The sequence below is a fragment of the Miniopterus natalensis genome, chromosome 17, assembly GCF_054644295.1.
Source record: "Miniopterus natalensis isolate mMinNat1 chromosome 17, mMinNat1.hap1, whole genome shotgun sequence".
NCBI lineage: Eukaryota > Metazoa > Chordata > Mammalia > Chiroptera > Miniopteridae > Miniopterus > Miniopterus natalensis.
The window spans coordinates 5,043,533-5,057,066 of record NC_142097.1 but is presented as its reverse complement, the minus strand read 5'-3'; the positions used below and the strand labels follow the sequence as shown (position 1 = coordinate 5,057,066).

The following is a 13,534-nucleotide window of genomic DNA, read 5'->3' as shown; positions in this document are numbered from 1 at the left end:
AAAGTGGGATTTGAGAACAGGTTGGTATTTTTTTTGGTGTTTTTTTTTTTAAATATATCATTATTGATTTCAGAGAGAGGAAAGGAGAGGGAGGGAGAGAGAGCGATAGAAAACAGTTTGGTTTTTAACTAAGTTCTGAAACATTAAAGAAATAAGAAGAGCCATTATCTAGGTAAAGTTTGATAACATCAATTTTTAAGAGACAAGATACAAAGCTTTATATTATTTAGAATCATGTTTAAAGATACTCAAGCAAATGATAACTGTAATGACCACATTAACATAAAATTGAATGCTACAACTCTACTTTCAATAATTGTTATGAAATAATTAAAATTATGCTGTTAGCTAAAAATGTTTTTAATCCTTTACGCTGTATCTCTTTCCACAGCAATACTAACAAAATAAACAGATAATTAAAAACATAATCTACAAAGTATGTTTTACTTGAAATGTAAATATCCAAAAATCCAGAGTTATAAATATATGTAACTGTAAGACCCTATATCATTTCACTAGTGAAAAAGATACAGGTAGAATGACAAAAAAGACAATAAGATGGAAAAAATGCTGGCCTGGATGTGCAGAGAGAAAGTTTTCTCACTTAGAGTAAGTTACTTAACCTGTCTGGACCTCAGTTTCTAATTCTTAATGAAATTAGAAGTTTGTGCTGCATAGACATATCTGAGACCTATCTCTACAAGCCCTATTACTCTACACTGACTAAAGGGCAGAGCTTATATATGGCACTTTCTAAGGAAACTTGTCCAGGAAAAGTAAGTCTAACGAAGCAAGATAGTTTGAAACCAGGAAGTCTGATTCACTTTAGAATAAAGAAAAATTGTCAATACAAATATACTCCAATCTCCAAAATTATTTGTTTACGTGTTTGGATTTGTGTGTATAAGGCTAGCATCTCCCAAGTGTTCATGGTTTTCAGAACAGCACATCTAGGTCCACAGTGATAGATGGTGGCTGGCCAAGCTAATCACTACGATCCTCTGTTTACTCAGCCTTCCCTACAGTATGCGTGGCCGTAGCAATGTACGTGACCATGAACCCTGTTCTTTCCAAAGTATCTTCAGGGATTACTTTTTAGGAGAGTTGCTTTGGTACTATTGACCTAGGTTACCTTCATTGCAAACATTAGATAGATGAACGCATTTCCTGACCAATTAGGCCAGAATGTATTCATCTTTTAGGCATTTCTCCCATCAAACATTTACTCTGGTTTCTCTCAATAAATAATAACCTATGCATTCATTTGTGTACTTGATCATACCTTGGCACTGTATTTAGAAAGGGTTTTAAATGAAGGAAAAATCTATTGGCCAAGGAGGAACCATGTCTATAAAACCCATTGTCTATCATAAGCCTAGAGAATTTGGGAATTCATATTTTCCGAGTATATGAAATAAAACGTTCATGTTAATCAAACTTTTAGACATAACTGTGTTGTCAAGTTAAAAAAAAAAAAAGCTGAAATCCAGTAATTTTCAGTTGTATGTGCCCAATTACTTGTGGTGCTTTAAAAAGGTAAGTACAGGTCCCTTCCATCCATTCTGCATCCCTTCCGACTCAATAGGTCTGGAGGTGGCTCAGACATCTATAATTTTATTTTTATTTTTTTAAATATATCTTTATTGATTTCAGACAGAGGAAAGGAGAGGGAGAGAGAGAGAGACAGAAACATCAATGATGAGAGAGTCATTGATCACGCCCACAGCCTGGGCATGTGCCCTGACCAGGAATCGAACCCTGATCACCTGGATCCTAGGTCGATGCTCAACCGCTGAGCCACGCCCGGCCAGGCGACATCTATAATTTTAAAGCCCTACAGATGACTGTGACAGGCAGATAAGGTTGGAATACTGTGCTTTATAAATCACAGAAGCTGTGGCCCCTCAAAATGCTTAGGTGAGTAAGGCTGTATGGCACGGTAGAAGCAACGCTGTAGCAGCTATAGAACTCAGCAGCTAGGTAACTTTGGACAGGTCACTTAAACCCGAGTCTTAACATGTTATTCATGAAGAGGATAACATCTGCTGCAGAGATAAACATCATGTTTATAAAAACACATGGAAAATTATAAGGAGTTTCAAAACTTTTAATATAGTATTTAATGCTTTTTTCTCTTCATGGAGTATCTTCTCCCTTGCATGCAGGAAAAATCTGCTGTTCCTCCAACTGTGTACCAAATTTAAATCTCTGAGGCCTTGCCTGCTCCAACGGCACAGGCCTGCTAACTGTTTCCGCAGCACTGACTCCCCTAGCCCATCACACTGACTCCCCTTTACCCCATCAGACTGACTCCCCTAGCCCATCAGACTGACTCCGCTACCCCCCATCACAGACTCTCCTACCCCATCACACTGACTCCCTAACTGACCAGCACCTGACCCCCGCTGGTACACTGTCAGCTCCTACAGAATCAGGGGAACCTTGTGTTTTCAGCATCCCCTGTGCCTAGCAATGTTGGCTGACCTGAACCAGAATGGCTATCACCTTATCACTGAAGACAGAAATTGCCCTTATAGATCCCAGGTAACTATTTCTTCTTTTTCAAAACCTAAATTTTTTTTTCTTCCGTGTACTTTAGTGTGGAACTCACACGAGAAAAACAGAGGATGGGAGGGCTGCTGAGATCTGCCCTAGTAATCGCTACACTAGTGATAATTTATTAGTCCTTACACGGGCAGGTACCTGGCAAACCCCTGGAGAGACACTATTTAATTCTCTCAACCACCTACAAAACATATAGCAGTAGTGTTCTTGTTGTACAGCTATGGGTTCCGAGGACTTGAGCAGTTTGCTCGGGCAGGTCACAGGCCAGGAGGACCCGCAGGACTCAGCGGCCGATCTCACTCCAGAGCCCGAGAACCTTGACCTCTAAGCGCACCTTCCACATCCGGAGACGCTGACGACTCGGTCCCAGGCGCGCGCCGGGAGCCCGCGGCCTCCAGTCCGTCGATCCCCTCTCGACAGCGAGCACAGTAAAGCCGCAGCTGTGATCACACTGGCGGTGGAAGCGCCGTCGCAGGACCCGCTTCCTCCGGGCGCAGGATTCCGCACCCGCAGGTCCCCCGAGGCGCCTTCGAATCGCCCGCGAGCCGGCCGCAGCCAGGCCCCGCCCACCGCGCGGGCGACCCGGGCCGCGGCCAAAGGCGCCGGCAGCCGCGGGGGGCGCGGGCCCGCCTTCCGCCACCGCCTTTTTTCCGGGGGACGTGGCCGCACCGAGCTCCTCGCGTTTCCCGAAAGCACGCCCGGCCTCTGACCTTCAGTCCCGCGTTCTCACGCCGCTCCCATTCCACTCGCTTCTAACCACGGCCCTTCCCTTCCGCGTCCTGCCCCCGGAAGTGACGCACCGGAAGCGGCTCTCTCCTCCTGGGGCGGGGAAGGAAGATGGCGGCGCCCAGCAACCGGTGAGGAGAGAGGACACGGGGATCCCCGGGAGCGGCCAGGCTCGCGCGTTATGGCCGCCTCCCCGCACACTCTCTCCTCACGCCTCCTGACAGGTACTGCACCGCCCTGGGGCACCACTTTGGGGTAATTCTCTTGTTCCTGGCACGTACTTTAACGTGGTCCCGGCTGGCTGCAACCTTGGGAGCCCTCGGCGAGGTCGGCGGGGCAGCAGCGCGGGTGTGACCTTTGGAGGAGCCTGAAGAGAAGAGGCTGTGGACCTGGGGTCTGGGCTGCGCTGCGGAGCGGGTGGTGCACGGGCTTCTGTCCCGCTCCCCGGGAGGACCGCTGTCCGGTGCCGCTTTTGGTTTCACGGAGTGGGGGCTGGAGAGAGGACAGGGCAGGACCTCGGGGCTCCAGGGGCCCCGGGGCTCGTCAGGGCCTCGGTTCCCAGCCGCGGGCGTGCGGGGGAGGCCGGGGGGAGCGCCGTGCCGCCCCTCCGCAGCCTGCTGGCGGTGTAGAGGGGCGCGGTGGTGGCGACGGCGATGGAGGTGGTGACAGCTGCGGCCGCGCGCCGGAGCGTCGGACCGTTCCGCGTGGCCCTGCTGTCATCCTCCCGCCTGAAAAACGCGTCACAACTTCATGTGGAAGGGGGAAGGCGCTTTCGTGGCCCTTGGCGAGGCCTTGGCGCAGACGTCACCTTTTCGGAGACGCCGACCCGGCCTCCCTTCCTCGGGCAGCTCCGGCCCCTCTCGCGTCGCCGGGTTCCCTCCGCGGTTAGCGCAGCCGGTGATTGGCTGTTTCTCTGCGGCTTATCGGATGTTTCTCCCAACCGGGATTAAACGTCGTGAGGGTGGGGGCCGTGCTCGGCCTCGCCTCCTTGACCCCAGTGCCCCCAGAACGGGACCTGGTGTCCATTGTTGGCTCTCGGTGATTATTCGTGAATGAATGAAATTTGCCCCGATGGAGCCGTTAGAGAGGAGGCTCAGAATTACTTTGCCCCCAGTAGTTTAGGAGGATAGGTAATGGCTAGGTGGGGCCTGTGTCGCAGCTGGCCCATGTTGGGGATGGACAGGGGACTCCAGGGGCTCCTGTTTGGTCAAATGCCGTTGACTGTTTTCAGGCCCCGCGTGTCACGAGCTCCCCAGCACCTGGCAGTATTGACCGCTGTGCGTCCGAAATGCCTTTTTCCTCACGGCACTGTTGTTTCATGGGTCTTTTCTGGTCTGTGTGATCTCAGAGCAAATCATTTGATGTTTCTGGAATTGAATTTACTCATCTATAAAGTGAAGCAATTTGATTAGATGGTTTCAAAGGTCCCTTCTGGTTCGAAAGTCGGGAAGAGGGCGGGAAGGAGGAGGGAGTATAGATGAAACAAGATTGGCCGTGGTTTGGTAATTGTTGAAGCTGAGGGAAAAGTAGCGGGCTCATTGTATTCTGTTTTTGTATATGACTGAAGTTTTCCTTAATAAAGTGTTGTTGTTTTTTAAGGTCTGAGATTTCTGTTTGAATTACTTGCTACCTTCTACCATCCCTGACTGTCAGTGTTCTTTGATCCTGACTCTAGACACTCATTCTCAGAGAGCTCTGCCTTTCTTATTGTTTGAATTATCGCCTCTGTTTGGAGGGTTTCCTAATTCCGGTTCCTGAGACTAAGGTGGTTTTCTGCCCTTCAGTTCCATACTTCCAGCTTTCTATAGGACAGTTGCCCTTGCCTGCTCAGAATCCCCCAGGGCCAGTAAGTGGGCTACATATACATAGGTTCCACATGGTTTGTAGCTTGATCATTCTTTTCAATGCTGCTAAGAGGAATTAATAAACAGCTTAGCTTCTTGAAGCTATGAACATAATTGCCAAAAACTCTGTATGACTTACTCTGTTCCACTTGGAAGACCCAGTACAAGAGCTTGATATGAAAGAGCCATGGTGAAAAGGGGTGGCAGAGAGGTAATCTGGAACTATATTAGGTATCTTGTGGTCCTGTCTGATTCTGCTTTTAAAATTTCAAGTATTTTATAGCCATTAAAAGAAAATTCAGGACCCTCAGTTACTTGTCTGCTCACCTCATTTTCAAACCTCTACATTCATGACTCATTGTTGATGGTGAATAATGGATATGGTTACATGTTTCCAGATTTTTAATGTATCTGTTGTAAACCCTGTGTATCTTTTAATCTAAATTTGTTTACAAAGGGCTGAAATGTCTTTGAATTTCTAGGCACTGATTCATACAAATGTAACATGTTTTGACTAAATGAAGCATTTTCATCATTTAAAAGTGCAGTCTCCTAGCTGATTGTTTTTTTCATACTGCCATTCTGTAAAATCTGAGTTTCGCCCACTTAGTCATGAGAGATTTTTTTAAAATTTATCTTTATTGTTGAAAGTATTACAAATGTCCCCTTTTTTCCCCCATTGACAACCCCCCCCCCATGCCTTCCCCCAGGCCTTCACCACACTATTGTCTGTGTCCATGGGTTATACATATATGCATATAAATTTTTAGGTTAATCTCTCTCCACCCACCCACACCTGCCTTCCCTCTGAGATTCATCACTCTGTTTCATGCTTCTATGTCTCTGGATCTATTTTGTTCATTGGTTTATTTTGCTCATTAGATTCCACATATAAGTATGATCGTGTCTTTCTCTGGCTGGCTTATTTCCCTTAGCATAATACCTTCCAGGTCCCACCATGCTGTCTCAGAGGGTAAGGGATCCTTCCATTTTTCAGCTGCATAGTATTCCATGGTGTAAATGTCTGAGAAGGTGCTTGATATGATTTCAATCTTCTTGAACTTGTTGAGACTTGTTTTGTGTCCTAAGATGTGGTCTGTCTTTGAGAATGTCCCATGTGCACTTGAGGAGAATGTATATTCTGCAGCTTTGAGATGAAATGTTCTGTAAATGTCAATTAAATCCACTTGATCTAGTATGTCATTTAGAATCACTGTTTCCTTGTTGATTTTTTGTCTGGAAGATCTATCCAGTGAAGTCAGTGGGCTGTTAAAGTCCCCTACTGTGACTGTATTGCTGTCAATTTCTCCTTTAAAGTCCTCCAGAAGTTTTTTTGTTTGTTTGTGTGTGTATGTTTCAGTCTCTGTGAGTCTTTTGTTCTGAGGTGGGTCTCATGTAGACAGCATATATTTGGGTTTTGTTTTCTTTTCCATTCAGCTACCCTATGTCCTTCCATTGGAGCATTTAAGGTTATTATAGATAGGTACTTATCGCCATTTTATTTCTTTATGTCTATGTTTCTCATTCTCTCTATTTCAACTTCTTATAATAGCAGTCCCTTTAACATTTCTTACAATGCTGGTTTGGTGGTGATAAACTCCTTTAGCCTTTTTTTGTCTGGAAGGATCTTTATTTCAGCATCTATTTTGAATGGTAGCCTTGCTGGATAGAGTATTGGTTTCAGATCCTTGTTTTGCATTACCTTGAGTACTTCATAGCATTTCCTTCTGACCTATAGAGTTTCTAATGAGAAATCAGCTGACAGCCTTATGGGAGCTCCTTTGTAAGTAAGAGATTGCTATCCTCTTGCTGCATTTAAGATTCTCTCTTTGTCTTGAATTTTTGGAATTTTAATTATGATGTGTCTGGGTCTGGGCCTCTTTGGATTCTTCTTGCTTGGGACTCTCTGTGCCTCCTGAACTTGTGTGCCTTTTTCCTAGACCACATTAGGGAAGTTTTCTGCCATTATTTCTTCAAACAGGTTCTCTATCCCTTGCTTACTTTCTAGATCTTCTGGCACTCCTATAATATGAATATTGTTACGTTTCATGGTGTCCCACAGCTCCCTTAAACTGTGCTCCTGTTTTTAATTGTTTTTTTTTTCTTTTTTGATCTCTGATTGAGTTATTTTTTCTACTCTGTCTTCTAATTTTCTGACCCAGTTGTCAGCTTCTGCTACTCTGATGTTTATTCCTTCAGATTTTTTTTTTTTTAATTTCTACTATGTCACTTTTTTTTCTTTTTCAAATCCTCACCTGAAGATATTTTTTTCATTGCTTTTCAGAAAGAGTGGAAGGGAGAGAGAAAGAGAAACATCAATGCGAGAGAGACACATTGATTGGTTGCCTCCCGCATGTGCCTGGACCAGGACCAGGGATTGAGCCTGCAACTGAGGTACATCCTCTTGGCTGGAATGGAACCCAGGACCCTTCAGTCCACAGACCAATGCTCTAACCACTGAGCCAAACCAGTTGGGGCTACTATGTCATTCTTATTTCCTTCACCTTTTCCATTTCTTTTCTCATGCTGTTGAGCATCGTTACATCAGTATTCTGAACTCTATATCTGAGAGATTGCTTATCTCCATTTTATTTAGCTCTTCTTCTGGAGAGTTTTTTGTTCTTTCATTGGGGGCTTGTTTTTTTGTCTCCTCATTTTGGCTGCCTGTTTGGATTTGTTTCTATGTATTAGGTAGATCTACTAGGACTCTCTGTCTTTTGGATGGTCTCTGGTTCAGCCAATGTCAGATGCTCTTTGTGACTGACCTTGAGTACCCTATTTGAAATTTTCTGCACAGCACAGCTCATGGTTCCCTCTGCTGGGGCTGGATGTATTTGGACAGGACCAAAATGTGCACCAAGCCCTGGATCCAGAAGCAAGTCAGGAAGAGTCAAAACACCCAGAGGCTGATTGTTATTCAGTCTCTTAATGAGCCTCAGGCTGTAGGAACTCCACAGGGGGGGTGGGAGGTTTTCCATCAGGGTAGGGCAATTGCTTCCCCCCCAAGCAAAAGCTGCTTAGATGGTTAATGTCAGCCTGAGAAAGATGTCCTCTGCTGTATGGGGGATGACTCAGCACAAGGATCCAGATGGCTGCCCTCTGAGCTCTATTCCCCCAGACAGCATCCCTAGATTCTCCTCACACAGTTTAGTCCACTCTGCCCTCCCTTCTCCGGAGCCCAAGGTGAGTGGCTGCACATGAAACATTGTGTGTTGGCCCGTTAAGAGGGGGCCTGCATTTCCAGATGTCTCTCCCTGGCAGAGAGAAACCTGGCTGCTTTTCTCAGCCAGAAGTTATGTGGGCACCTTTCTCAGTCCTGGTGCTCTGGGCTGGGAAACACAGCCTGAGGTTTAGGCCCCAGAGTCCTCAGTGGGAACCCCCCACAGCTGAGATCTCCCTCTGGACCTTCAGCTGCTGCCTGTGGGAGCCCGGCCAGCCCTCTCGTGCCTCCGCACTTCCTACCTGTCTCTGGGCCGTCTCCACTTTTTCTCCTTGGTTATGAGGGTGCTCTCCAGCTAGTCTTAACTTGATTATTCGGGATGGTTTTTCTGTATTTTAGTTGTCATTCCAGTTTGGTCCTGGGGGAGTGTCAGTATAGCTCCCACTCAGTCTGCCACCATCTTGGACATCTGATGAGAGAGATTGTTCCAGGTGGTTCTTTCCCTCCCAGCAGCAAGCACTCCTCACTGGACCTGAAGAACTAAAAACTGGTTTTGAAATTAAGGGCCAGACAATAAAACTTTGATGTCTTCTAGACATAATTATTTAATATTGAAGTCCTGTTACCTTAAAGAACAGTGTTAAGTCCAAAAAGGGAAAATATACACCATCAAAATTATAAATAAAACTGAAACATCAGAGCACTGATTTTAAGAAACATCAAAAATACACTGCTATCCCTTTATGTATACATAATATAGGTAATCACATTGACCTGTATGGAAAATAAGCATTTCATAGTTAACTGTGGCTTGAGAATCTGATTTCATTGAAGAAGTGACTTATCTCTAGTCTAACGTAATTGCTATATATTCCAAAAGGCAGCAACCGTTCTTCCCCCAGTCCAAGTAAGCTGTGGGGGTGATCCACTCATCAAACATTATGCCATTGTTATATGGAAAGAACTCTGCTGTCTGTTGTAGCAAAAGTGAGTAAGTCCCAAGGAACTAAAAAATCCAGAGGAGCCCTAGCCGGTTTGGCTCAGTAGTTAGAGCATCCACCTGCAGACTGAAGGGTCCCGGGTTCGATTCTGTCCAAGGGCATGTACCTCCTTTGCAGGCTCCATCCCTGGCCCTGGTTGGGGCACATGCGGTGGTGGCAACCAATCCATGTGTCTCTCTCACATCGATGTTTCTCTCTCTCTCTCTCCCCCCCTCCCTCCCTCCCTCCCCCCCCTCCCTCCCTCCCTTCCACTTTCTCTGAAAAGCAATGGAAAAAATATCCTCGGATGAGGATTGAAAAAAAAAATTAAAAAAAATACAGTGGAGACAAACAAAAACAGTTTGTATTAGGAAGTGCTGTAAAAAAGAGTATATAGAAATTTATCTTCAAGTTTGCAGTTATTGATGAAAATTATGGTTCTCATTTTATACTTTTAAAAAAGTGATCAAGCCCAGCTGGGTGTGGCTCAGCGGTTGAGCGTTGACCTAGGATCCAGGCGATCGGGGTTCAATTCCCGGTCAGGGCACATGCCTGGGTTGCGGGCTAGGCAGCCGATCAATGACTCTCTCATCATTGATGTTTTTATCTCTCTCTTTCCCTCTCCTTTCCTCTCTCTGAAATCAATAAAAATATATTTAAAAAAGTGATTGAACTGATTGTTTTATATTTTCTTAACACCTATAGTGTGGTCATTTTGGCATTTAATATAACAAAAGCATAATGACCCTGACATGGAAGATTTCTCTAGCCCTGTTGAAGAATTTTGCTCACTTATCAGTGAGTAAGACTGATTAATTGTGTTGGTTTTCATATCTGGATTAGATAATTTCAGCCTATGACCCATGGCATATGCATTGCTTACCATGTACAGGCATTGCTCCTGGACAGATGCAATTATTTTAACATTTTCCCCGCTCTGTCTCTTTTACAGGATGGGTTGGAGGATGTGTCTGGTATCTGGAAAGAAAAGCTGTGCAGGAATCCCCTCACACGGTTATGCATCTTTTTAGGAACATCAATAAGCAGTGGATTACATTTCAGCACTTCACCTTCCTCAAGCGCATGGTATGTTCAGAGGACTGTCCTTGCTCTGCCACTGTCTGCCTTTCCTTTCTCTGTATGCGGGGATTTCAGAAATTCCTATTACAAGAGGAGTAGTAAGGAGTGCTGTTTAAAAAGGATGTTTATTTAGGGTCCTCTTCCATTTATTCAGAACTTTAATCCCTTGTTTTGATCATCCTTAACTGATACCAGAAGAGTTCTGTTGTTTGAGCTTAAAAGTATGATCTCTAATTTACTGATTAAGTTTGGAGAAAGACTGAAAATTTCTGGCATATTTTCACTAGGCTAAAATTAGAGAAAACTGAACTGTTATAATACATCTCTTTAAATTCTTTAAAATTCTGTTAATATATCAGTAATTCAGAAATAATTGCTTTAACAGTGTGACCCTCCTGTTTTTTTACATTAGCAGTGCATTCAAAAAGCCTTTTAACACATGCAACAAATTAAGTTTTTAGTACTTTGCTTGACATTTTGTAGTGGGCATTGATAATATATCTCAGCCCTCTTGTAGGCCTGTATCTAGTCAGCTCCATGATATTATGGGCAACATGGTAACTTACTGTAAGTTACCAATGAAGGCATTTGACATTTTCTCAAATAGAAAAGTATCATAGAATGGGGAAATGATAGCTAAAAACTCTTAATAGTGCAAGTTGAAATAATAACAGATTCATAATCCAAAATCTTATTTGACATTTCTCTCATCTTTTTTTACCTTAAAATGCCCACTTTAATTTAACAAGTTTTATAAAACTTACTGTTCTGGTAAGAGATTTAATTTCCGGGTAATGTAAAGCCGGGGGCTCAAGGATAATGGATATTTAGAAGAGGAACTCAGGTATGTATCATGCCTTTTTTATGTAATCAGAACTCTGGATTCATTTATGATGTTGTAATTCCTAAGACTAGAAATGTGTAATGAAAAAGTCTCTTAACTAGTTCCAGAGTAGTAGCTTCAAGTCTCAGGGCCACCTGTCACTAACTGGTTGTTCACTCTTGGCTCTTTCAGTTTATTTCTCAGCCTTGGTTTCCTGATCTGTAAATTAGAGAGGTATTAACAGTGATCCATCTTCTTTAACAACTGTTGCAGAGCTTAAGTGAGATATATATTATATAAAATATAACAATATACATATGAAACTGTGAAGTGCCTCACTGAATGCTTGTAGTAATTACTTTTTGCAAGTAAGTGATGGGTACTGTCTAACTCTAAAGCCCATGATTTTTCCTCATATACACTGCTGGAATGTCATTTAGGCCTGGAATGTGCACCACCACTGAGCGCCTCTCTGCAGTGTTTGCCTAGGAACATGATAGAAATCTTTTTCATTGTATTTGAATGTTAAACCATCAGTTTCTGGCACTTCATTGGGGGAACTTCTGGAGGAGATGAATAAGAAATAAAAATAACTTTTTTTTCAAGGAACTTAAATTCTTAGGATTTTCCTAAGCCACAGAATTTGAAAACTATTGCCAAGGAATTAATTGTGTTCTGCTTACCTCTTACTGTAGTGATTTCCACGTAACAAGCACTCTCATATTATTTCACATACCATGTATTTATAAAGTTGGAGGAAAATCTTTTAAGTGCCATAAAAGTCGGACAGATAGAAGATATAACTAAAGAACCATTTAAGAGCATTTTAGGCCTTGTATAGTAACATGTACTTTTTACATTTAGTACGTCACACAGCAGAACAGAAGCCTCAGCCAGCAAATCAAGCCGAAGTCAGAACCAGTGGCCTCTCCTTTCCTTGAGAAAACATCTTCAAGTCAAGCCAAAGCAGAAGTATATGAGATGAAGCCTTTTGCACCTTCTAGCCTACCTTTGTCCAGAAAGCCAAGTGAAACAGAATTGATAGAACTAAAATCTGCCTCAATAATTGAAGGCTCAATAGATGAGGGAAAAGAGACCAAAGAAGAAACGCGGTGGAAAGAGATGAAGTTGCATGTGGACGACTTGCCAGGAATTTTGGCTCGACTGTCTAAAATCAAACTCACAGGTACTTTGCTTTTCTGGTGTGGTTGGATTCTTACTTGAAACTTTATTTATAGTTAAACAAAAAGCTGATTTTATTTACTGCCCCAAAAGGAATGTTTTGAAACTGTGGATCCTCTCATTAATAATTTTTCTCTCTCTAATTGAGATCTGAAGTCAGATTTTCTGAATTCTATTTTCTCAGAATTGTAAATACTATTCTACTAAACATATTGTACTAAAAACATTCTTCTTTATTTGCAATTAAAGTAGAATACTTATCCTGCTTATTTCTGTCTTTTATGATTGTACACCTGCTGTCCTTTAAAGATGTGATGAGATAGTGAGTTCTGTCCTTCTGAGTTCTGCGCAGGATGGACTGCATGCTGTGCTTAGCCTGCAGTGGAACCGCAGTGGCCACTGGGACTCTCAGCTCACTGCCTTTTGCTTCTTGTAGGACCTCTGGGGTTGTTCCAGGTGTGGAGCGATTTTGAGTGCATCTCTGAAAGGAGGTTTAGAACCAGATTTTTTGCCTTACTGTAGCAAACTGCACCAAATTTGATTGCATGCATTTGGGTATTAACCCATAATTATGTCACTTGGTCGTTACAGCCACCCTGAGTCAGGCGAAGCTTTGTTATTATCATCCCATCTCATAGCTAAACTTAGAAGTAGCTTATTCTGGGCCACTTTAGAATATATGTTCTGGGTCATCCTGCAGACTGAAGACCTGGTCTCTCCATTCTTGGATAAGAATGAGAAGAAATGGGGAAACGATAAAGTTACACAGGTACTCTGAGGACAGAAAGTGGTGAATAATGTTACTGAGTTAGAGTCAGCACGTGAACAGATGAGACAGAGGCTTGGGGAATAGAGAATAGAGACAATCAGAGAGGGTTTCTAGTTTGTTTGTTCATTTTTCAAGGGAGTTGAGCCTGAAATCCAGGGTAAAAGGAGGTAAACCAGACACGTCTTTCCTCAGTGACCAAGTTTACTTATACAAAACTTTTTCTTGGGGGATGGCACTTGGACATTAGGAGTTTGATGAAGAATCATAGTAAAACTAAAGCAGTGGGAGTAATTTCAGGTGATGATTTTCTTTGAAACTCCATCTCAGTGCTTTCCGGTGGCTAAGCAAAGGAGTCATCACATTTCTAGAGAAATTACCTTTTGTCATTTACACAGTTGGTTTGTG

The 13,534-nt window shown here is 43.4% G+C and overlaps 1 protein-coding gene across 1 annotated transcript in view; it reads left to right on the top strand.

Annotated features, from left to right (window-relative positions):
* The first annotated feature begins 3,406 nt into the window (after window positions 1–3,406).
* COX10 (cytochrome c oxidase assembly factor heme A:farnesyltransferase COX10) overlaps window positions 3,407–13,534 on the top strand; it is a 114,610-nt gene continuing 104,482 nt past the window's right edge. The window contains exons 1-3 of the mRNA XM_016222459.2: window positions 3,407–3,515; window positions 10,228–10,361; window positions 12,043–12,364. Coding sequence (XP_016077945.2) covers window positions 3,473–3,515; window positions 10,228–10,361; window positions 12,043–12,364 — 499 coding nt within the window. The 5' untranslated portion in view covers window positions 3,407–3,472. The remainder of the gene's footprint in view (window positions 3,516–10,227; window positions 10,362–12,042; window positions 12,365–13,534) is intronic.